Below are 26,534 nucleotides of genomic sequence, written 5' to 3'. Positions count from 1 at the left end.
GTGCTGTGGACAACATGGTTTATTCCTTAGAACAGAGGATTTTTCTGGTGTTGGAGTTCCACCGCCTACAACACAGTGTTGTTGCAACAAGACGAAGTTTTCAACGGAGGTTTAATGTAACCAAAGGACCGAAAAGCGATACAATAAAGGATCTGTTTGAAAAATTTCAACGGACTGGGAACTTGACGGATGAACGTGCTGGAAAGGTAGGGCGACCGCGTACGGCAGCCACAGAGGGCAACGCGCAGCTAGTGCAGCAGGTGATCCAACAGAGGCCTCGGGTTTCCGTTCGCCGTGTTGCAGCTGTGGTCCAAATGACGCCAACGTCCACGTATCGTCTCATGCGCCATTGTTTACACCTCTGTCCATACAAAATTCAAATGCGGCAACCCCTCAGCGCCGCTACCATTGCTGCATGAGAGACATTCGCTAACCATATAGTGCACAGGATTGATGACGGCGATATGCATATGGGCAGCATTTGGTTTACTGACGAAGCTTATTTTTACCTGGAAGGCTTCGTCAATAAACAGAACTGGCGCATATGGGGAACCAAAAAGCCCCATGTTGCAGTCCCATCGTCTCTGCATCCTCAAAAAGTACTGGTCAGGGCCGCCATTTCTTCCAAAGGAATCATTGGCCAATTTTTCAGATCCGAAACGATTACTGCATCACGGTATCTGGACATTCTTCGTGAATTTGTGGCGGTACAAACTGCCTTAGACGACACTGCGAAGACCTCGTGGTTTATGCAAGATGGTGCCCGGCCACATCGCACGGCCGACGTCTTTAATTTCCTGAATGAATATTTCGATGATCGTGTGATTGCTTTGGGCTATCCGAAACATACAGGAGGCGGCGTGGATTGGCCTCCCTATTCGCCAGACATGAACTCCTGTGACTTCTTTCTGTGGGGACACTTGAAAGACCAGGTGTACCGCCAGAATCCAGAAACAATTGAACAGCTGAAGCTCTACATCTCATCTGCATGTGAAGCCATTCCGCCAGACACGTTGTCAAAGGTTTCGGGTAATTTCATTCAGAGACTACGCCATATTATTGCTACGCATGGTGGATATGTGGACAATATCGTACTACAGAGTTTCCCAGATCGCAGCGCCATCTGTTGTTGACAATTGTAACTACTGTAATATCGAAAGTTTGTCTGCCTGAAAATATACTGTTGTCTCAAGCATATTGCAACAAACAGAGTATTTCTATCGCTGCTCGTTTAGTTTTTATTGCCGTTTCAAATATACCGGTCATTTTTGAAACACCCTGTATATACGACTTAGTCAAAAATAACCTGCTTTTAGAGTGGATAATGGGGTATTTCAGCGCAAGGAACGCTCAGTGGAAAGCCGTAAAATGATGACCAGTGTTGGCTTCTGCTGGTGAGGCGCTGACACCACAGCATGTGCGGGGTGCAAATAGTTTTGCGTCGGTTGTTATGGTGCGGTAATCGTGTGATATACTTTTTTATACCTCGTCTCCTATGTTCCAAACTTTACAGAAGCTCTCCTGAAGTACTGGCAGAAGTAATGCTGTTAGGACGGGGCGTGAGTCGTGCTTGGGTAGCTCAGTTGGTAGAGCACTTGCCCGCGAAAGGCAAAGGTCCCGAGTTCGAGTCTCGGTTCGGCATACAGTTTTAATCTACCGGGAAGTTTCATATCAGCGCACACTCCGCTGTAGAGTGACAATCTCATTCTGGAAACGTGCCCCAGGCTGTGGCTAAGCCATGTCTCCGCAATAACCTTTCTTTCAGGAATGCTAGTTCTGACAGGTTCGCAGGAGAGCTCCTGTAAAGTTTGGAAGGTAGGAGAAAAGGTACTGGTAGAAATAAAGCTACGAGGACGGGGCCTGAGTCGCGCTTGAGTAGCTCAGTTGGTCGCCCGGCACGGTAGCTCAGCGTGTTCGGTCGGAGGGTTAGCTCCCTCTCTAATAAAAAAAAATTAAAAAAAATAACAGAAAACTGAGTTACTAGATCATCAACGAACAAACGGATGTCTTATGACGTCCACCCCGTTCAGATGCAACGTACAAAATCAAACAAAATGATTTAAAAAAGTTGGTAGAGCACTTGCCCGCGAAAGGCAAAAGTCCCAAGTTCGAGTCTCGGTCCGGCACACAGTTTTAATCTGCCAGGAAGTTTCAGTTTGATAGTCGTCTGTTTCACGCTGACGTATCTTAACTGAGGAATGGGATAAAGCTTTTCGCTTTAACAAGTGACGTCATATTTTAGTCATAGATATTGATTTGTTTATTTTGAGCCGTAGATATTAGATTGATTATCTCCTGCGGCAAAGCGTCATATTCATAAATATAAATGAATGGATGAGTTATTAAGAGATATTGTGTACACTTTTTATCGCTTGTGGTAATTTTTAATGATTTACATAGATACACTCCTAGAAATTGAAATAAGAACACCGTGAATTCATTGTCCCAGTAAGGGGAAACTTTATTGACACATTCCTGGGGTCAGATACATCACATGATCACACTGACAGAACCACAGGCACATAGACACAGGCAACATAGGATGCACAATGTCGGCACTAGTGCAATGTATATCCACCTTTCGCAGCAATGCAGGCTGCTATTCTCCCATGGAGACGATCGTAGAGATGCTGGATGTAGTCCTGTGGAACGGCTTGCCATGCCATTACCACCTGGCGCCTCAGTTGGACCAGCGTTCGTGCTGGACGTGCAGACCGCGTGAGACGACGCTTCATGCAGTCGCAAACATGCTCAATGGGGGACAGATCCGGAGATCTTGCTGGCCACGGTAGTTGACTTACACCTTCTAGAGCACGTTGGGTGGCACGGGATACATGCGGACGTGCATTGTCCTGTTGGAACAGCAAGTTCCCTTGCCGGTCTAGGAATGGTAGAACGATAGGTTCGATGGCGGTTTGGATGTACCGTGCACTATTCAGTGTCCCCTCGACGATCACCAGAGGTGTACGGCCAGTGTAGGAGATCGCACCCTCACACCATGATGCCGGGTGTTGGCCCTGTGTGCCTCGGTCGTATGCAGTCCTGATTGTGGCGCTCACCTGCACGGCGCCAAACACGCATACGACCATCATTGGCACCAAGGCAGAAGCGACTCTCATCGCTGAAGACGACACGTCTCCATTCGTCCCTCCATTCATGCCTGTCGCGACACCACTGGAGGCGGGCTGCACGATGTTGGGGCGTGAGCGGAAGACGGCCTAACGGTGTGCGGGACCGTAGCCCAGCTTCATTGAGACGGTTGCGAATGGTCCTCGCCGATACCCAAGGAGCAACAGTGTCCCTAATTTGCTGGAAAGTGGCGGTGCTGTCCCCTACGGCACTGCGTAGGATACTACGGTCTTTGCGTGCATCCGTGCGTCGCTGCTGTCCGGTCCCAGGTCGACGGGCACGTGCACCTTCCGCCGACCACTGGCGACAACATCGATGTACTGTGGAGACCTCACGCCCCACGTGTTGAGCAATTCGGCGGTACGTCCACCCGGCCTCCCGCATGCCCACTATACGCCCACGCTCAAAGTCCGTCAACTGCACATACGGTTCACGTCCACGCTGTCGCGGCATGCTACCAGTGTTAAAGACTGCGATGGAGCTCCGTATGCCACGGCAAACTGGCTGACACTGACGGCGGCGGTGCACAAATGCTGCGCAGCTAGCGCCATTCGACGGCCAACACCGCGGTTCCTGGTGTGTCCGCTGTGCCGTGCGTGTGATTATTGCTTGTACAGCCCTCTCGCAGTGTCCGGAGCAAGTATGGTGGGTCTGACACACCGGTGTCAGTGTGTTCTTTTTTCCATTTCCAGGAGTGTATTTTGAATTATACCTTTGTCTGACAGTCAGTCGTTCTCCGTTGGTTTCACGTAGGTCCGTATATCTTAAATCTGCTCCATTTTTAGTTTTTAATTAAGCTATCTCTTTAAGAATATCATAACCGTTTTTTGTATTATAAATAAAAATCTATATTTCTTACACGATATACATACTTTTACTTCTTCCGATTTTGTACAAAACTGTCTTCGAGTTTCAAAGGGGAAACCAATGTTAATAATGTGTATTGTTATTGCTGATTTATTGCATTTCTTGAGGCTACAGCAGCCTATATGATCGAGCGAGGTGGCGCAGTGGTTAGACACTGGCCTCGCATTCGGGAGGACGACGGTTCAATCCCGAGCCCGGCCATCCAGATTTAGGTTTTCCGTAATTTTCCTAAAACGCTCCAGGCAAATGCCGGGATAGTTCCTTTCAAAGGGCACGGCCGACTTCCTTCCCCGTCCTTCCCCAATCCAATGAGACCGATGACCTCGCTGTGTGGTCTCCTTCCCGAAACAACCAACCAGCCTATATGTTCTTCAAATCGAGGTCTGAAATTTCTGCATGTACTGCCTATATAATATTTCTTGCATTGGCTGCACATCAGCAGAAGACAACATTGGCCATCGATTTCTGGCAACCCACTGCACGAACCCCTTGTCCCTCCACCGCCCCCCCCCTCCCCCCCCCCAGAAAAAAAGAAACAATCCAATAGCCTCTCCAGTAGCAGGACAGCGATAAAAATAGTTCTATGTTATTGTAGACTAAGAAATTTAACTTTAAGAAACATCAACATGCATAAACGGCAGATGATAAACAAAAAATGTTCTAAACTTCCTAGAAACGCGTTACAGAGTGTTAAACTAAACGCAAAACAAATAAGTGTGATTGGTAATCGAAATAACGAATAAGTGTTTCACACAGTCACGTCTCCTCAATTTAGCAGTTGGTTGCAATTAATAACAATGAAAATTACTTTCAACTCATAGTACCTTTTTATGTGACAACTCTTATCTCCCAGAATTCCCAGTAAGTGTAATCCCGATATCCTCATGTAGTCATCTATCAGTAACAACGTCTAAAACAATATGTGGCACTGTAAAGGTAAAGGAAGACGAAGTTTCGCGTTGTGAACCCAGACGGGAGAATCGACCCGAACTGCGGCGTCACCGGATGTGGTCGGCACACCGCTCTCCCGGTCGTTGTCGGGTTTCTTGATCGTGGAATCGCTACAAATTGGTCGAGTAGCTTCTAGCTAGCCTCACGAGACCTTCTGCAACCTGTTCCAGTCTTCCACCAAGGACAAATCCGTGCAGTACCGGGAATGAAATTAGCGTCCCTCGCTTATTAGGCCCTGTTGTTGTGGGCTGAAATTAAATTACTGTGTTTAGTAAACTACAGAAGTTCGCAGACGAGTGATAATTTAAATTAAATGATCTTTCGAAATTTTACGTAGTTTCGATGGTCGCTGTTTGAGCTCCAGACAGACTGTGAACAGACTATGCTTCACGTCACCCCAGCCAGTGTCTCCCGGTACCGTCAAATAATAAAACAGCCTTAAGGAGATTGAAGGTTGTTGCCAACCGTAAAAAATGATAAGTATTGAATCTGTCATAAGACAATACGCTTCACAAAGAATCATCTTATCAGGCAATTGTCTATTGAGGGAGAAACAGAGAGCATTGACACGTTTTTTCGATCTGGTTTAAGTAGCCCGGGTGCCTCAACAGGTAAAGCAGTGTTTGGTAACAGAGAATTTAGGTGGCTGCTTGTGTGGGATAAAATACTCCTTTTTTGCACTTTTGTTAAGTAGTCCTTACAGTCTGCGCTACATAAGGCATGTCAAAATTGCATAGTATGCACTCAAACCAACTAAGTGGGCTGTCGAATCAGACAGCTTCACTTGTGATGTTGAATGAAGTACTAATCTAATCAAGAGTGCAATGTAGGTTAGAGTAATGGATAATTTAATATATATGAAAACAAGATAAATGTTCAGTATATTGCTGCATCCGACTTTCAGGTTTCCTTAACTCACAAGTGAAAATATGCCATCTGACCGAACACTCCTATGCAATGCAGAAATGGCCAGTAGATGTCTCGGGAGATGGATCCACGTGTATAAATGGAGGCTGTCATTAGAGAAGCAGAAAGGGTCCGTCAGGGGAGCTCAGTGATTGGAACGTGAAATAGTGATTGGGTGCCACCTGACTAGTAACTCTCATCAGGGACATTTATACCTTTCTACAGCTCGCCGAGTGGACTATTGGTGATGTGACTGAGAAGGAATGACCACCGTTAAAGCATGAGAAGATGGACCTCATCAGGTATTGAGGGATAGGGACCATATAGAACTGCGGAACGAATCTCTCGTTAGTTCCAAATCGCTACTAGCAGCCCAGGTAGCACGATAACTGTGCCTAGAGACGTAGCAGGAGTGGGGTACATTGGACCAGCAACCCCTTACAACCTACACATTCAAGCAGTGTCTACTAAGCGACGCTTGAGCTGGTGTAAAGGTCGACGCCAATGGACAGCGGAAGACATGTGGCATATAATTCGGATTGATGGACCACGCAACAGTCTGTGGCAAGCCCGTGGAAAGTTTCAGTTTCTCGTATGCATAGAGAACTTACCGGCCTTCATGCATAGGGGCACAACTGAGGTTCAAAGCAGGTTGTGATACGGTATGGAAGTGTTTTAACGTTGACAGTGCGTGGTGGTCCCTCTATTGTCCTTAACAAAACACTATGCGGAAAGCTAAGAATACATTTTACTGCACTGATTGCAGCGTACAACAGAGAAACCGTTCGGCAAAGGTGACTGACCCCGCCCAAAGGCAGTCCCTCTGAGGTACTTGTTTGCGACCAATAACATTTCTGAAATGGATTGATCTGCACAGAATCACGATCTCAGCGGAATAGAACGTTTTACGTTTGAAGTAGAACATTGCTCCACTCCAGATCCCAGAGTCCAACTCCCCTGGTTTCGGCTCTTAGGGAAGAATATCATGCCATTCCTCCACATTCAGTTACTTCATTTATATTGTTCCGAATATAGCCCAGCGCGTCATAAAAGCGAATAGAGAACAATTCCATACATAAATGTTCGAATATTTTCGATCACGTAGTTTATGCAAAAGCTCTCTCTCTGTCTCTCTTTCTCTCTGCTCGTAAATAGGTGCTCATTGAGGCGTATGGTATAATTATTACATTTTATCAATTATAATTTTTTTTCCAGCTACAAATACTCTTATGATTTGTATTAAAGTGCTTTGAGACCGTTATATTCTATGACGGTCTGAGAAAACAGTTGTTTGGGCTGCAAAAAATGTGTCCCGTTCAGTTTACTTGAAATACGAAGAACGATGAATGACAAGTTTGCAAGTTGACGAAGTAAAGTGGAGAAAATGACGACTCAGATGCAAATCCAAATACCACTAAATCGAAGAAGCTTCAGGCATGGGGAATTTATAAATAGCAACATAAGTTTAAGTGTTACAACATGTTTTCAGAAATGAATTTGTTGTATAACCTTATACAGAAATAAATCGTTCATAACGAGCAGTACAGACACGTTTACAATGGAAACACGTTATTTCTGGTAGTACAGAGGGATGTTGAAGATTAAGTGGGTAGGTAGAGAAACTAATGAAGCTGGTGTGAGTAGAATTGGGAAAATGATTTTTGGGAGAGAAGAACTTTGCGAGGAAATAACTTTGGGAGAACATAACTTTAAGGGAAGACTTGACTGAACTAAGAGAGAGGTTGAAAGGATTCACCCTAAGATGTCAAAGAATATTTAATTCAGTTATTTCGTTTTGGAAGGAAGTGTGTGTGTGTGTGTGATTGTTATTGTGAACACTGGTGTTCAAACTACCCTTCGGGGAAGACCTAAATAAGAATCACGTTGTTGGTGCACGTGTACTAATATAGATGTTTTATGGTCAGTTACGGTTGCTGGCTCAGTCGTCAAAGTTTATAATCTTAAAGAGAATACATGGTCAGAAAAACATTCCAAGGATCTAAAATGCTTCTAATTTACATTACCCTAACTTTGAAGTTGATAACTGTTACAGTGAACATATAAATAGTTCGTAAAATCAAAGTGCCACCATACGTTAACGAAATTATGCACTACATAATTTAAAATAGAAAATGCATCATAAAAGCACAAAAAATAGACACGTGACACTGATCGTTGAAGGGAGACGCCATTGCCCTTCAGCGTTGTCAATTGCTAGCGTTGGTATTGCCGTCCCATTAGAATTTATTGATAATTGAAATGAGATGATGGCTGTACTTAGTTCGAAAACTGAACTGTTGGCTTAGCTACAAACAATGACGCTTTTGAAGGTGCAAGTGCTTATCATCAGAAATATCTACGCACAGAATTTTCGTAGCGTGGAATGCATTTAAATCCTTTCACTCGCGGATATTTCTAAAATTAGTCATTAAAGGAATCGATCGGTGGACGAAAGTATTAGCCCACAAGAGCCGTTTTGATTTGCATTTGTTATATGTTAGGTTAAATTCAGTGATTAGAACAAAAATTCAATATCAGGGAACCAGTTATGTAGTAGATAGCTATTTTTAAAATGGTAAAGAAACATTACCGCCATGTGGTGCATTCGAAGTGACAACAGATAGTGAGATCGGATTAATAATTGTTGAAGGTTAACTTCAGAGTGGCTTTGACAATAATTACGTCCTTTGTAATCATTGAAGATTCCTGCAATTTTAGACTGACCCAAGAACAATGTAAAATGAAATTTTGATTCTATGTATTAGCACTTGGTTTTTTTTTTTTATATTGTGTACTCAGTCGAGGACTCGGCGAAGACGCGTTGACAAAGGAGCTACTGGCTAACAGACTTCTGTAGAAGACGCTCCTTTACGCAGCCACATCGGTGTTTGAGTATTTTTCGGTATGTCATACTGAGTTTGTGGCAGAGAATGCTCACTTTTGCAATACATTTTCTATCACAGATCCCCTCACGGGGTCGCTATAGAAATAACATTTCGTTAACTGAGTAATCAAATTAATAACTAGAATCTTCTTCTGCGTGGTGCTTCTTCGAAGAAGCTAATACTAACGTCCGTTAGACGGTCGCCACACACTACCAATCACTTATTTCTACCTAATAGAAAATTCTAATCAAAATAAAAATACTGAAGGGCAAATGCGGCAAACGGTCGTCATCTGTGTTTCACAAAAACGGTTTTGATTCATCGATCACTTCCATTGGGTCTCTGACAAGTAAACAGTTATATTGTAGTAAACGAAGCCAAAGATAATATTAACAGGCAATAATGCGGTAATCTATAACGACCACAAGGCTTTCTAATATGTCTAATGACGGAGTAATTATCTTTTCTCACTTTAAATTTTCTCTTTATCTTCCCAACAATAACGAACACAATAACATGTTCATTATGTCAATAACTACAGAAACACATAAAGGGAGAAGAGCAAAAAGCAGCTCATTACTAGAGAGTTAATATTCACAGAAGAGTTAAAGTAATGGAAAATGATGAGGTGTCAACTGTACTCAATAGGCTCGTACTCAAGGGCGATATCACCCTGTTTTTGTGGAGACTTCGAATATAGCATTTTTATGGAACGTAAGTGATGGCCAGTTGGGCGCATTTACATGTTAGTATTATTTCCTTCGTTTCTTAATTTTAATTATATTTTACCGAAACATACAAAAGAAACATATTAGTGGCGTTTAGCGTTCGTGATACACAACCAATTTTTATTACCTTACTTTGCTTATTCATCACATAAATGCTGTACATGCAATACATTATTAAATTTCACTTATGCGTTTTAATACTCCCCGGCTTAGAGTTTTATGATAGTGGTCGGAATTTCTTGGATGTAGCTACTTCTCAGTCGCGTGTTTCGCAAATACTGTTACAGCTCTGACCAACACGAAAGTAAGAATATACACGAGAACTGAAAAGCTGCTCTGCTGAAATGGAAAGCTGACTTCTTGCAAGCGGATGTCACAAAAGCCTGCGTTTTGGTATTAAAATGCAAGGGCATGCTGGAATAGAAAGCCCCAAAAATTCTTGCAGAAAACTCTTAAAGATTTTTAAACAAAACAAACGTGTTAACATTTTCTTTTTTTTCATGCCTACATGCTTATTTCTCCATATAGTTACCCTATCGCCGAACATATTTCTCCCAACGAGAGACCAGTTTGTTGACAACGTCACTGTCTTTGCTGACGGAGCGGCGGACTAGCCTCAGCTTGTACCGCTTCATCACTATCAAATCACTATGAAGTCGGGGAAGGTGTTCTTTATATTTTGGAAACGGATAAAAATTGGATGGGACCAAGCCGGGACGGCACGGAGAATGCTAGATGACAGTGATCCAACGTTGCGAATAGCTAAAGATGTCGCAGCGCGCCTGTGTGGTTTGGCATTGTCGTGCTAAAGGATAAGGTGCTGCACCTACGGACGAACTCTTCAAATTTGAAACACGACTACAGCACGCTATTTCTCACTCACCTACGTAGTTACATTACACATCGCCACGCTACGCGCTATAATTCGGAACCCAATAGCGGCAGAAAGCAATATAATTATGTAGAAATGTCGAATAACGACGTAGAGTGTTAGTAATGTACGCTCTATTTAAAAGGTCTTAAGCGTTTTCACACACAAAAATTCGTTGTCATTGCTTTTCAGCGTTCTTTCGTAGATACGAATACGAAAATGCAATATAGAAATTCGATTATACGCTGTTATTGAGACAGTCTTCAGAAACCTTTCACCATACCTCATAATTTCAATATAACGTGTCAGCTGCTTCTGTACATCAGCTTTACTACACACAGAGCGTGAATGCTACCATTAAGCCAGTCTTAGAAATTCATCTCTGTTGCTGTTGCTCCACCATGAAAACACAGAGACGTCGACAGAAACACGTATGCAGCACAATGCATGCTTTCCCGGTCGGTATTTGCGCAATTCTTTTATTTGTTTTGTGGATATTAGGTCGTTTTGCAAAGGATATTTCTCAGCCTAACGTTTCGTCTTCCAATGCTGGAGACTCCACCAGGGGCTATAAAAACTCAGAACGTAGAATCTCGAACAATGTTAGCAGGCCGAACTTTTTGTACGTTTCAATGAAACGATCGACTCGTGGCGTAATCAGACAGCTGCCTGAGTTCGCGGAGGTGCTCCGGCCCCTGCTGTGGAGCTTTGTGTAATACTAAGCCCCTCAATTTGACTAGTTTCATTCTTTATCTTTTTCTATTAATGTTTTTTTGTGTTGTTTGAGTATTCTCTTTGTACATCCTACATTGCAGTGATTCGATGTCGGCAAAACAGTGGTATTGGAGAAACGAATTTGTCTGTTTACCCTAGTCGTCGTGCATGTTCTGCTACTGAAATTTTTCCCTTTTGCTTGGACGAAAATTTCTCTGTTGCTCCTGAAGGCGAGAATTAATTATTATATTTGTGATTCATAGCTGCAGTGGTTCACATGTGCAAGGGACATACGGATCTACGCCCGTCTCTTGGCACAGCCGGAGTAAATAAAATACCTTGTACATGCATCAAGTATACGTAGGAACTACAAAAAGAAGCATTAACACGACGCAACACAAGATTAATTATCGTCGGGCAACACAGATAAATCACACGAGCAGACTATGCACTGGGACCAGGGAGCCTCCAAGTTCGTTCCTCTGAAACTACTGGTTCATTAGGATCGAATAATTGTCATGCTGGATGTACAGATAGGTAATAGAAGTTCAAGAAACGTGAAAACAACGTTAACAGAAAAGACAAAAGATTGAAATTAGACAAGCTGTGGGTGGGCTTTAGTAATGCATAAAGCTCTATGGCAGAAGCCTGCGCGTCTCATCAATCTTAGGCAGGGACCTGATGAGGTCATGAAGCGACTGCCGTGTGGTTACTTACAAACATATAGGATTGCTAAGCTGGTTGGAAATAGTAACTGCGTTCTGATGACGTCTCCAGCTTCGGAAGACGAAACCTTGGACACCTAGGACGACGGCCTAAAGCCCATAAAAGAAATATCACCATGACAATGAGCAGTACAATAACTCCATTACGTTACTTAAAAACCGTCTTGATTGCAATTTTTTTTATTCGTTTTGACCGGTTTCGGTTCATTCAGAACCATCTTCAGATCTGTAAAAATAATCATACTAATTTACTATTTCACGGAAGCACGTCTTTTTCATCGTATCTAATCAACATCAAATGTACCAGAGCGTACCTGATATTTCATTTACAGGAGTAACCCGTCCAAATCCAGCAATTTTCACATGCTACGTCACATAAAATTGGTTGGCAGAGTGCTCGTCATTTATATTAATTATAACACTATTACCGACAGATGGCGTCTGGTACATTTGTTACATTCTACTTGCACATACTGTATTCAGTAGATCTTTTTTTAAATTAAAAAAAATTAATTAAAATATGTAGATGTCAAGGTTAAGATCTGTGCTTGTCAGCATTAAAAAGCACTAAAATTATCATTTTTATACGATCTAAAAAACATAGGGCGATTTATATATTTATGGTGATGGTGTGAACTTGTTTTCCTCTACGGTCTGCTTCCGTATTTCCCGCCATTTCGGTGTTGTGCCGCGGTCCGCTCAGTCGTCTGATGTCCATCGCCGCGGGCAAGAGGGCCGCACAGGAGGGCCCCGTCAATGACGCCAGGCAATGCACGCGTCTTCCGGCTTCTCCACCGCGCACCATCTCTCATCCCTCGGCCTGGATCTCCACACGCAACAGTTGTCATCTTAGTAGGTCGTCATAAATGCTAAAATAGGCGTTATGATTGAATTCGCTTTGCTCGTTGAGGATTAAATCCGGATCTTTATTTTTGTGGGTGTATATTTCAATTTCTTCCAAAATGATAAGAAACCGTCCCTTATGAGCTCTATGCAGGATGTCTAAATTGTGTTCAATGTTCGTGACTGAGTGCTTTGTCGCAGCCATATGCGCCCCAAAAGCTGTTTTGCTTTGAGAGTAGGTGTGCTCCCTTAATCTGGTTTCAAAGTTCCTACCAGTCTGCTCTATATATTGTTTACAGCAGTCATTACATTTGATCTTATATACACCTGAATCCTGAAATTTATTTCTACTATTACATATTCTATGCCGGAGCTTCAATTTTAATGCTGACAAGTACAGATTTTAACCCTGACAGCTACATATTTTAATTAAGTATTTTTAATTTTAAAAAAAAAAGATCTACTGAATACAGTATATCGCCCGTGAGTACGAGCCTATTGAGTACAGTTGACACCTCATCATTTTCCATTACTTTAACTCTTCTGTGAATATTAACTCTCTAGTAATGAGCTGCTTTTTGCTCTTCTCCCTTTATGTGTTTCTGTAGTTATTGACATAATGAACATGTTATTGTGTTCGTTATTGTTGGGAAGATAAAGAGAGAATTTAAAGTGAGAAAAGATAAATGGAATGTAACAAATGTACCAAACACCACCTGTCGGTAATAGTGTTATAATTAGTATAAATGACGTGCACTCTGCTAACCAATTTTATGTGACGTAGCATGTGAAAATTGCTGGATTTGGACGGGTTACTCCTGTAACTGAAATATCAGGTACGCTCTGGTACATTTGATGTTGATTAGATAGGATGAAAAAGATTTGCTTCCGTCAAATAGTAAATTAGTATGATTATTTTTACAGATCTGAAGATGGTTCTGAATGAACCGAAACCGGTCATATGAATTTAAAAAAAAAATTCAATCAAGACGGTTTTTAAGTAACATTATAAAATCACTGATTGCTGTTATCCCATAAGACATTATGTCTGTTTTTGCCAAATAACTCCATTGCCCGGTTTCCTCTTCATAACCCAACCGCCCACAGTCAATTAAACGTCTGTTGGTGGCTGCTTCTGGGCTTGGTCCTAGCCCAATTGTGGGCATCAGCGACACCTGCTAGTGAACCCGATCACACAGAATTGCCAAGTGATTGGATTTGTGAGTAAGGGAGGGGGGAGCGAAACGAGGAAAGCTGACCTGCAGGGTGCCGAGCATCTTGCAGACGACGGGCTCGCGGCCGAGCGGCCAGTACTTGGTGAGGATCTCCATGAGCGTGAGCGGCATGGTGACGAGGCAGAGCAGCAGGTCGGAGACGGCCAGGTTCACGATGAAGAGGTTGCGCGCGGTGCGCATGGCGCGCTTGCGCACCACGGCGCAGACGACGAGCGAGTTGCCGGCGGCGCCCAGCACGATGAGCAGCGAGTAGCAGCCGACGAGCCAGCAGAAGGCGGCGCCCTCCACGTTGCGGTTGCGGCTGTACTGCACGTACAGCAGGCCCGGGTTGCCCTCCACGCCGCCGAGCGCCGGCCGCAGCCCGCCGCCCGCCCCCGCCTCCGTCCAGTTGCCGTCGGGGTCAGCAGCCGAGGCCGCAGCCGTCGCCGCCGCCGTCGTCCAGTTGGACAGCGCCAGCGACAGCGTGGTCGCCTCCGCCTCACCCTCCATCCCGCCTACCTGCAACACCGAAAGAAGCGTCTGCAGTTGGTAGGGCCTCTGCTCCCAAGGATATCAACGATGGCTCAACTACTTTGTAGTTTACTGTAGACCGATACAAATGCGTGCCAGAAACGTGTGGTGTTCACACGGCTGCGGTGTCTGTGTGTGTGAGAGAGAGTGAGAGAGAAATGGCTCTGAGCACAATGGGACTCAACATCTTAGGTCATAAGTCCCCTAGAACTTAGAACTACTTAAACCTAACTAACCTAAGGACATACACACTCATGCCCCATGGCAGGATTCGAACCTGCGACCGTAGCAGCCCCGCGGTTCCGGACTGCAGCGCCAGAACCGCACGGCCACCGCGGCCGGCCAGTGAGAGAGAGAGAGAGAATAAACGTTACACGGCTTAGCGAAAATGGCAGCAGATGACCTACATTCGCTCGTCTAACGTCACACCGGCATGCCTGACGTGCGCAGCCACGTAATCACCCAATAATCAAGCATACCCACATATTTCACAAAGATAAAGTGTTTGCAACCTCTATGATCAGCTATAGGCTTCGAACCGCGTTGTGACGTAACTACAACCAAGTTAGCAGCAGCGTGGAAAGGCCCACGGAGATTTTATTTATCTCTCGACCAGTGTTCATCTGCTTGAAAGCGAGTGAGTCCGTTCAAATGGTTCAAATGGCTCTAAGTACTATGGGACTAAACATCTGAGGTCGTCAGTCCACTAGACTAAGAACTACGTAAACCTAAGTAACCTAAGGACATCATACACGTCCATGCCCTAGGCAGGATTCGAACCTGCGACCGTAGCAACCGCGTGGTTCCGGACTGAAGCGCCTAGAACCGCTCGGTCACATAGGCAGGCAGTGAGTCCGCGCAACATGGATAAAGAACATTGTTCATTGTATGTTCCATACATCGTCTGAATGATTATTTTACCTAAATGTTGTGGAATAAATCAGTTTATAGAATGGCTTAGAGTCACAGCAACGTTTGTACAAAATGAGCGTTTTGAGATGAAGTCAAAACAAATATTGGAAAGTAGAAATACCATCACCACTATCATCAAATTCACATTGATGATGATTATATTTCATGGTTAACACGGCGGCTAAACAGATATGTCAAATGGCCAATTTTGTAGGTACATCGTTGCGACGCTAAGATCCCACATGATGTGTGTTAACAGTAATGAACGAATTATCTTTTAGTTCTACTCCTGCAACTACCCTTTAAAGCTAGTTTTTTTTTTTAATTTTGTTCTACAGTCCAGCCGTTTTCAAATAGGAATCCTCAATTGAACGGAGGTATCCACGAGAAATAATTCTTCAAATATGCTGTGCTGCCTGCCAAGACATTTTATGTTATCAGAAAAATTTAAAATTAACGTTCTTGCATATTAAACTTCTTTTTGACTCTATGACAGCTTTAATAGTAGTTAATAACCGTTGTTTGTGCTTCTAGTCTTGTAGATGTGAACACGAACATTCTTCCCAAACTCTGATGGATTATTTATGACGAATTCCATATACGCTGTTATCTATACGAAATTTATTGAATAACATAACAGCCTATGAACGCAAATAGGCCAATTTATTAATCTAATTACCGGTTTCAATCATATTGATCATCACCAGCTTGATTTAAAACGACAAAACGTGCACGGTAAAAAAAGGACGTAATGCTATGCTACCAACCATTACAAGTAGTTCCATAACGTATGTAAAATGCAACAGTAGAAAGCAAGAGAAAATGTACGTAATGGTATGCTAACAACAATTCCAAGTAGTATCGTAATGTAATTAGGGAGATGAAAATTTAATAGTCATGGGTGATGGAATTCGAGTGTAGGAAAAGGGAGAGAAGGAAACGTAGCAGGTGGATACGGACTGGGGCTAAGAAATGAAAGAGGAAGCCGCCTGGTAGAATTTTGCACAGAACACAACTTAGTCATAGCTAACACTTGCTTTAAGAATCATGAAAGAAGGTTGTATACATGGAAGAACCCTGGAGATACTAAAAGGTATCAGATTGATTATATAATGGTAAGACAGAGATTTAGGAAGCAGGTTTTAAATTGTAAGACATTTCCAGCGGCAGATGTGGACTCTGATCACAATCTATTGGTTATGAACTGTAGAGTAAAACTGAAGAAACTGCAAAAAGGTGGGAATTTAAGGAGATCGGACCTGGATAAACTGAAAGAACAAGAGGTTGTACAGAGTTTCAGGGAGAGCGTAAGGGAACAATTGACAGCAATGGGGGAAAAAAATACAGTTGAAGAAGAATGGGTAGCTTTGAGGGATGAAGTAGTGAAGGCAGCATAGGATCAAGTAGGTAAAAAGACGAGGGCAAGTAGAAATCCTTGGGTGATAGAAGAAATATTGAATTTAATTGATAAAAGGAGAAAATATAAAAATGCAATAAATGAAGCAGGCAAAAAGGAATCAAACGTCTCAAAAATGAGATCGACAGGAAGTGCAAAATGGCTAAGCAGGGATGGCCAGAGGAGAAATGTAAAGATGTAGAGGCTTATCTCACTAGGGGTAAGATAGATACTGCCTACAGGAAAATTAAAGGGACCTTTGGAGATAAGAGAACCACTTGTACGAACATCAAGAGCTCAGATGGAAACCCAGTTCTACGCAAAGAAGGAAAAGCAGAAAGGTGGAAGGAGTATATAGAGGGTCTATACAAGGTCGATGTACTTGAGGACAATATTATTGAAATGGAAGGGGATGTAGATGAAGATGAAATGGGAGATACGGTACTGCGTGAAGAGTTTGACAGAGCACTGAAAGACCTGAGTCGAAACAAGGCCCCCGGAGTAGACAACATTCCATTAGAACTACTGACCGCCTTGGGAGAGCCAATCCTGACAAAACTCTACCATCTGGTGAGCCATATGTATGACACAGGCGAAATACCTCGGGGAAGATCAGTTTGGATTTCGTAGAAATAGTGGAACACGTGAGACAATACTGACTTTACGACTTATCTTAGAAGAAAGATTAAGGAAAGGCAAACCTATTTTCTAGCACTTGTAGACTTAGAGAAAGCTTTTGACAATATTGACTGGAATACTCTCTTTCAAATTCTAAAGGTGGCATGGGTAAAATATAGGGAGCGAAAGACTATTTACAATTTGTGCAGAAACCAGATGGCAGTAATTAGAGTCGAGGGACATGAAAGGGAAGCAGTGGTTGGGAAGGGAGTAAGACAGGGTCGTAGCCTATCCCCGATGTTATTCAATCTGTATATTGAGCAAGCAGTGAAGGAAACAAAAGAAAAATTTGGAGTAGGTATTAAAATTCATGGAGAAGAAATAAAAACTCTGAGGTTCGCCGATGACATTTAACTCTGTCAGAGACAGCAAAGGACTTGGAAGAGCAGTTGAATGGAATGGACGGTGTCTTGAGAGGAGTATATAAGATGAATATCAACAAGAGCAAATCGAGGATAGTGGAATGTAGTAGAATTAAGTTGGGTGATGCTGAGGGTATTACATTAGGAAATGAGACACTTAAAGTGGTAAAAGAGTTTTGCTATTTGGGGAGCAAAATAACTGATGATGGTCGAAGTAGAGAGGATATAAAATGTAGACAGGATATGGCAAGGAAAGCGATTCTGAAGAAGAGAAATTTGTTAACATCTATTTAAGGGTCAGGGAGTCTTTTCTGAAAGTATTTGTATGGAGTGTAGCCATGTATGGGAGTGAAACATGGACGATAAACAGTTTGGACAAGAAGAGAATAGAAGCTTTTGAAATGTGGTGCTACAGAAGAATGCTGAGCATTAAATGGGTAGATCACATAACTAATGAGGAAGTATTGAATAGGATGGGGGAGAAGAGACGTTTGTGGCACAACTTAACCAGAAGAAGGGATCGGTTGGTAGGACATGTTCTGAGGCATCAAGGGATCACCAATTTAGTATTGGAGGGCAGCGTGGAGGGTAGAAATCGTAGAGGGAGACCAAGAGATGAATACACTAAGCAGATTCAGAAGCATGTAGGCTGCAGTAGGTACTGGGAGATGAAAAACCTTGCACAGGATAAAGTAGCATGGAGAGCTGCCTCAAACCAGTGTCAGGACTGAAGACCACAACAAAAACAACATCGTAATATATGCAGTCGGAAACGTTAATGAACATACCTGTCTTGATGAACTTAACAAATGAAATATATTGTTATAAATGGCTTCGTTACATTGAGTATAATCGTGATAAAATGCTTGAGCAACGAATAGGCTTTATTTTATCTAAATCCGACGAAGGAAAAACTATCGTAATTTATCTTTAGGATTCTGCTCAACTTAGTATTTCGGTTGTGGCGTCGTATTACGACAAAAAACGAATAGATGACGCTGTTTCTTTATTTTTACCTCAGTGACGTAAGTACTTTCGGAACTTTACGTCAGGCGCACAAGAAGCATAAGAGCTAGCAAAAACCAATACTAAAAATTTCTTCCCTAGGATATACGGATTTACTCATTTCATTTTATGTATTAAAAATTAAAGGTACTGCTACGATTTTTCGATACTTTTCGTTTACACTAAACTACTTGGTGAAGAAAAACGAATTTATTGACTAAGTGTTCCTATTAGTCTTCCGTTTCTACCGGATGGAATACAGAAACTTAACTCTTTTAGACCCTCTGGCTACAATTGTGCATATTAACTTTTACAGTCTGTTAGCTGCAACAAAAGTATTTCTTCCCTAAGCAAATATGAGCTACGCACTTGTAAATGTTCAACCTTTTCATTCCGCGCAAATGCTGCCAATCGTTGGGCATCACTATAAAAATATCAGTAAGACAATGTAGCAGTGCGCAGCAACTCGTGATCACCAAAGTGCGTTTTGGAAACGGGTATACATTTTTGTATAAATCTTGCACCTAAAATCATTAAAAACTCACCTAAGTCCACTACCACATAACGAAAAATTATTCTTCCTCCAGAAAAATTTCGGGTCTGAAAGGGTTAAAAAGCGTCCGTAGACAAATGGCCTTCTGTAACTTTCGTTGCGAAGCGCGGGCGTACAGCTGGTAATGAATATACACTGAAACGCCAAAGAATATTGTATGGGCACTCGTATATAAATGCAGAGCTATGTAAACACGCAGAACGCGTCGCTGAGATCGGCAACGCCTATATAACCCAACAACTGTCTTGCGCATTTGTTACATCGGTTACTGCAGCTACAATCGCACGTTATCCTAGGACAATCGCCAAACTGCGAACTGCAGTTAGTCGACGGTCGAGTGATGGGACACAGCATCTCTGATTTTCCCGTGCGACCATATCACGAGTGTATCGTGAAAATCAGAAATCCGATACAACATTATATCTCCGACATCGCTGCGGCCGCAAAAATATCCTGCAGGACGGGACGAACGACGACTGAAGACAATCGTTCACGTTGACAGAAGTGCAATCCTTCCGAAAATTGCTGCAGATTTCAATGTTGAGTCGTCATAAAGTGTCAGCGTGCGAACCACTCAACGAAACATCATCGATATGCAATACCGGAACTAAAGACCCACTCGTGTACCCTTGATGACTGCACGATAGAGAGCTTTACGCTTCGCCCAGGCCCAGAAACACCGTCATTGGACTGTTGATGACTGGAAACATGTTGCCTGGTAGGACGTCTCGTTTCAAATTGTATCGTGTATGGCTATGGAGATAACCTCATAAATCCATGGACCCTGTATGTCAGCAGCGGACCGTTCAAGCTGGTGAAGGCACTGTAGTGGTGTGGAGCGTGTGTAGTTCGAGTAATATGGAACCTCTGATACGTCTAGATACGACTCTGACAAGTTACATGTACTTAAGTATCCTGTCTGACCACCAGCATCCATTCATGTCCATTGTGCATTCCAACGGACTTGGGCAATTCCAGCAGGACAATGCGTCACCCCAAAGGTACAGAGTGGCTCCAGGAAGACTCCAAATTTAAACACTTTCACTGGCCAACAAACTCCCCAGACAAGACCATTATTGAGCCTATCTGGGATGCCTTGTAACGTGGTGTTCAGAAGAGATTTGCACCCCTTCGAATTCTTACAAATTTATGGATAGTCCTGCAGGATTCGTGATGTCAGTTCCCTCCAACACTACTTCAGACATTAGTCGAGTCCTTGCTACGTCGTGGTGCATCATTTCTGCGTGCTCGCGGGGACACTAAGCGATATTACGAAGATGTAATAGTTTCTTTGGCTCTTCAGTGTACATGTAGAAATGGTGCAGTTAAGATGACTAACTCCTTGAACACCACATATTGCTATTACTGCCCATTTTCGTACAATCGATACTTCCTCTCTAAATGATGAGCTATCCCAAAAAATTATTCCGTAAGACCGGGGGTTACATCGTTTGCTTCCATGACTTGCAATCATACGAAGATTTAAAGCAGATGAACTCATTAATATTCATCTACAAGTTCAAATTTTCATCATCATGTACATCCACGAATCTAGAGTGTTCTGCAGTACTCTAACGACTGATATTCACTAGGCTGCGCCCGCGGATGTAGGCTCTAGTTTACCCTCATGGTGTTAAGCAGGGGAACAGCATCGCATGGACTGTGTAAGTGTTGAGTTTGCTGTGGCATTCGTGAACCTAATGTATTCAAGACGTACGTCGCAATGTTGTACGTGAGCTGGAGGACGCCGGAGCAGCTGAGGTGTAATTGTGCGACCAGATTACTCGTGTGCACTGACTGTGTAAAGAGTCTTCTGGCTGTCCGTAGTAGAGTGCCGGCAAGAATATTAAGATGATCTACGACTTCATTTCCTACCCACAGAGGCAGGGAGACGAGATGTCTTTGTGCTGTGTAATAGGGATGTGGAAATTCATGGTACTAAAACAGATTTTTATGACTATATTAAAAATAAAGTGTTCCAAAATGCTGCCCCGTTACATGCATATCTCATGCTTTTGACACACAGGATCGTATGTCTGTGGTATTTTGGTGCTGTGAGGTTGGGTTGGGGGTTGTGCAAACTCGGGGCTCAATATGACCATTACTTTATTTACCATCGAACTTTTCACCTAACGGAACATAAACCATTTAAAATAAATATAGCTAAAAAGAGCCTGGGCTAAAACAACCAAGCACAAAATATGCTTTTGACAACAATAGAACAACGTCAAATGTAAAACAGATCCACCCTGGCCGTAAATTGTGTATCCAACAACAACATACACTTCAGAATGTCCGACACACTGTCACAGTCAGAAATAATAACAAGAAACTAACAATGTCAACGATTATTTATTTGCGCTCAGTAATAGATCCTCGTTACACATCGTTCCATTGTTAACACAAGCGTCCGAAAATTAACACTACCACGCTACCCACTCTTTCGAATAACATTTTATACAGTACACATATGACAAATCATTACATGTATGGCAACTGCTTCGAATAAGGCAATAGAAAACTAATTCCACGATTAATTTTCACTATGAAGCGCAGTGTGCACTGATATGAAATTTCCTGGCAGTTTAAACCTTTGTGCTGGACCGAGACCCGAACTCGGGACCTTTTCCTTTTGTGGGCAAGTGCTCTACCAACTGAGCTATCCAAGCAGGGAGCAGCTCAGTTGGTAGAGCACTTGCGCGCGAAAGGCAAAGGTCCCGAGTTCGAGTCTCGGTCCAGCACATAGGTTTAATCTACCAGGAAATTTCAGAAAACAAATTCTTTACGCAGATGAGAATGGCAACTGACTCGAATAAGGCAACAGAAAACAAATACTTAACGCTCAGGAGAGAAATACAGGTTCAATCACAAGAATTCAATTTCACAATGAATTCTTAAAATCAGCCAATAAAGAACTGATTCACGCTTGCCGGGACATCGGTTTAATTTGCTTATCACGCCCGTGTGCTGACACAATGTGCCTGCTGTGTAGCACAGCACACAATCCTGCATGCCCCGTGTTTTACAAATACAAAATAGCCTTTACTCAAACTTGCTAACTTCCATTTAGGATGTTGTAGTACAATTGTATATACGTTCACACATAACACGATGCACCGCTTCAGTTTTAAAGCCACCAGCCTACATTCATCAGTTTCGAAAGTACCCAGATAGGGCTCCTTCGCCTCCGCGGGAAATGCTGTGGGTCCGGTGGGGTAATGACAGCACTGCTCGACCAGGTTGCTGTTCAAGCAGCGGCCCAGTACTTGCTAACCATAGACTTATCTGGCAACTGATCCGCCAACACCAGTTCTTGAGACCTTCCCTCTTGGCTCTGACCGTCTGCTATGCGTCAATCCAACAACTAACTCGCCACCTCACCTTCGGGCTCGTACATTGTGCAGCCTCAGACTAGCTTCGCTGCCCATCTAGGACTAAGGCCCGAGCCGCAAGCCACGGCCGCCACCACGTTATTCACCGTCTTGTGCTGACTGCCAAAGACACACCTACGGCACCGACAACCTCCAAGACGCTGGCTTTTGGTAGATCTTGCTAGTTCAAAGCACTGCAGCTGGCTGCCACCATAGTCTGCAGCTGTCCCTGCGCCAGTGATCGTGTCCATCACGTGATCCAAACAGTCCACCAGGAGTGCGACACGACAATTAAAGCGAATATCTGGAAGTGGGGAAGATGGCCGTTCGTTTGACAGGGTGTAAACGTAGTTGAGGGAAAAACAATCTGCGATAGGGGTAACCAACAACATGTCAGTGGCTTTCCTCCTTCCGGCCGCTGAGGCATGAGATAGTACATTTTATGACCCTATGGAGAGGACGTTGTACTCTGATGCATGGATCCTCCCCCGGCAAGAGAAGGCACCAGTAGGCACTTCTGGTGTTTTCAGAAAGAGACCGCCATAAAACTTCAATCGGCGATTGTGCTTTCTGTAGACTTAGTGTGTGTTGTCCTTAGCGTAAGTTAGTTTCAGCTAGATTAGGTAGTGCGTAAGCTTGGGACCGACGGCCTCATCAGTTTGGTCCCATAAGACCTTACCACAAATTTCAAAATTTTGTAGACTTAATAATAAAAGAGAAGTGCATATACTTAGCAAATATGGAAGGCGAACAAGCAGCAATGTAGGTAATGTAGAGTTCATTGTTGGGTTTAACTTCGAACGTAGTAGTCTTAATGACTTTTAAATAACTACCTTCTACTATCACTTTTTCTGTATTGTTGGGTTTAATTTCGAACGTGGGCGTCTTTATGGCTTTTAAATAACTACCTCCTACCATCACTTTTTCTGGATTGATATTCTTATCATTACTGCTCGGTGTCAGTGTACAGTATCTTCAGTTCTTGGTGCCTAGATACTGATTTCACTATGTAGGCGGAGTTCTAACATAATTACAACACAGTGAAGTATTTCTGAAAAATATCGATAATGTAGCACTTCCAGTTATTACTGCATCCAAAGGTAGCTCCATCGCTCTGCTTTTACTATATGAAATCTTATAAACAGATGGCTATGGAAGGAAGTGGTTAGCCACTAAAACAATGTATATGATACTGTAATGATGTCGGCATTTGCTGCGAAGATATGAAGTCCTCTGCCTACTAACAACACACGAATACATCGCCATGCGTGGTAGCCGCGCTGTCTGAGGTGGTGGTGGTGGTTGTTAGTGTTTAACGTCCCGTCGACAACGAGGTCATTAGAGACGGAGCGCAAGCTCGGGTTTAGGAAAGGATTGGGAAGGAAATCGGCCGTGCCCTTTCAAAGGAACCATCCCGACATTTGCCTGAAACGATTTAGGGAAATCACGGAAAACCTAAATCAGGATGGCCGGAGACGAAATTGAACCGTCGTCCTCCCGAATGCGAGTCTAGGGTGCTAACCACTGCTGTCTGAGGTACCTTGTGCGGTCCCAGCGGCTCGTCCCATCGGAGGTTCGAGTCCTCCTTCGGGCATGGGTGTGTGTGTTGTCCATAGCGTAAGTTAGTTTAAGTTGGATAAGTAGTGTGCATTCTTAGGGACAGATGACCTAAGTAGTTTGGGACCCTACCACAAATTTCAAAATTTCCATGAGTCCTTCTATTTCTTAAATACATTACCAAGCGTGCCTTAACGAGATGACCGTCAGTCATGCTTACAATCAAGATCTTGAACATAATACTGCGTAATAGATGTCATATTAGCCAGGATCTAATCTATAACATGATCCTGAATTTCACTTACATTTGTGGCAATGAGAGAACAAAAGATATAGACTGCTCTACGTTACCGGTTTTCTTGCTGTCCTGCTAGAACAGTAAGCGAGATCGGTGTTAAACTTCTATGCGTGCTCCTCTATGTTCTAGTATTAACAACATATTTTGAGATATATCCTCATTACGCGACTAGTAGGCCATTAGCATGAGAGGAAACATAGCAAACACGAAAATCACGCAAAAGCGAAATACAGCACCAGAATCGCTTATCCCTTTCGATGAAGCAGTATCTTGTCTCAAGAACGTGGACTACTGCACTCAGTACAAATCATTTTTTGTGATACGTGTTTTAGTAACACAATTTCTTTTAGTCTGACGTTCGTTGAAAAGTTGTGACAGCTTTATAAGAAAGACTAACAAGGGAATGGTCCAATCCGACAGCAAACTTGCCATGCAGTTTTTTTATGCAGAAGGAATACAGCAAAAGAAACAGAATCTGAAAATTTTCGCTACTAAGACACAACACAAGTATTTTTTTTAATAAGTTGATAATTTCGAAATACGTACCTCACCAAGGGGCTGGAGAGATGTACACCCTTGAGGTAGCCGTATCAGACGGCGCATATGCAACACATAGACTACATATCCTTGGTTCATGGTACATCAGTGAACAAATATCACTGCACAACACGATCATAGTTTCTAAAGGCAATTTCAGGTTTCACTGACAGTTTGTCTGACATAATTGTTCACAGTTAGTGATCACTCGAATTTATAACTCACTCAATATCTATAATAATTATCAGTGGTGGCTAATAGCATATATTTTTGTGCTGGTTGTAAACAGTAACGTGTATCCAGTTGATGTTTTCTCCCTTGCCAAGACGAAATATGAAGAACATGGCGTGCAGTCGAAATCACTTATATCTCCTACCTACATATTATCAGTTAATTTTTCGGAAATTCTTTCAAATGGTGTCGACATTTCACTAGAAATCATGGAAACGTTGGAAAAAGCAGGAAATAACTCAGATGATCCATGAACTTCGGTGTGGACGATGATTTTTGTGGTAATTAAAGTCCAGAACAAAAAACAATGAGTACCTTCTAAGTCCAAAGAAAAATATGTGCACTAACAGCTTTCAGTGACGAAGAAAAGGCTGTACATTTTTGGTTAACGGATGGGGGAGAAAATGTAAAAAACTGAATTAGTCAGAAAGCTGGTTTCGTTTCATAAAATCTCAACGTAAATTGCGTAAGTGGAAGAAAGAGTTACACAGATTACGAAATATGTCTCAAAATGAGACACACAGTAGTGTGGAAGAAAGCCAAGACTTAGAACTTCTTGTGAGAGTCCGTGCACTGTTATCGAGGAAGATCTAAGAAATTCGATGGTCTCAATTTTACGTTTCCAACTATGTATACATAATTACTCTGCAATTCACAACTAAGTGCCTCGCACAAAGTTTCTCGATCAACCTTCAAGTTACTCCTGTGCCGTTCCACTGTCGAACGGTGCGAGGGACAAACGAACCCTCACTCCCTGAGGAGGAAGTTGGTGACTGAAATTGCGTGAGAAGATCCTGTCTCAACGAAAAAAGCTTTATTTGAATTATTGCTATCCTCATTCATGTATCATGTCTGTAGCGTTCTCTCCCCTATTCCGTAATAGTACAAAACGAGTTTCGTTTATTTGCAGAAGCCGCAATCCACTGACACGTATCACTGGAATTGTCGTGTATGAATGTATCAGAGCATTCATAAACTGCACAAACGACTCTGTCTTCATTCCGCTCAAAATGATAACGTGTTGTTTGATGCTGTTCTTACGCGAAACTTAACTGCCTTGATACAAAGCGTTTTAGGGGAAAGCAAGAAGATTTGTAGTCATGTCAGTTACGAATATCTCTTTAGATTTACCTGTTTATGACATGTATACAAGTTTAATTGAGGCAAACTTCATAATTTTGCTATTTCTTCTTGTGTATAATTTCCTGAATCTGTTTCACCAGGTCAAAGCTACCTTAAAGTGAAATTAAAGTCGATAGATGCTGTGAGT

At 42.8% G+C, this 26,534-nt stretch overlaps 1 protein-coding gene and 1 non-coding gene across 2 annotated transcripts in view; one reads left to right on the top strand and one right to left on the bottom strand.

Annotated features, from left to right (window-relative positions):
* Window positions 1-14,343, bottom strand: part of LOC126285100 (neuropeptide F receptor-like) — a 363,066-nt gene extending 348,723 nt beyond the window's left edge. The window contains exons 1-2 of the mRNA XM_049984425.1: window positions 14,269-14,343; window positions 13,879-14,187 (exon numbers count right to left, since the gene is read on the bottom strand). Of these exons, the coding sequence (XP_049840382.1) occupies window positions 13,879-14,187; window positions 14,269-14,343 (384 nt within the window). The remainder of the gene's footprint in view (window positions 1-13,878; window positions 14,188-14,268) is intronic.
* Trnas-cga (transfer RNA serine (anticodon CGA)) lies at window positions 1,568-1,642 on the top strand. The gene has a single exon. It is a non-coding gene; the product is annotated as a tRNA-Ser (tRNA).
* Window positions 14,344-26,534: the final 12,191 nt, after the last annotated feature.

The sequence above is a fragment of the Schistocerca gregaria genome, chromosome 8, assembly GCF_023897955.1.
Source record: "Schistocerca gregaria isolate iqSchGreg1 chromosome 8, iqSchGreg1.2, whole genome shotgun sequence".
Lineage (NCBI taxonomy): Eukaryota > Metazoa > Arthropoda > Insecta > Orthoptera > Acrididae > Schistocerca > Schistocerca gregaria.
Note: the sequence above shows the minus strand (reverse complement) of the source record. Positions and strands in the feature narration are given on the sequence as shown.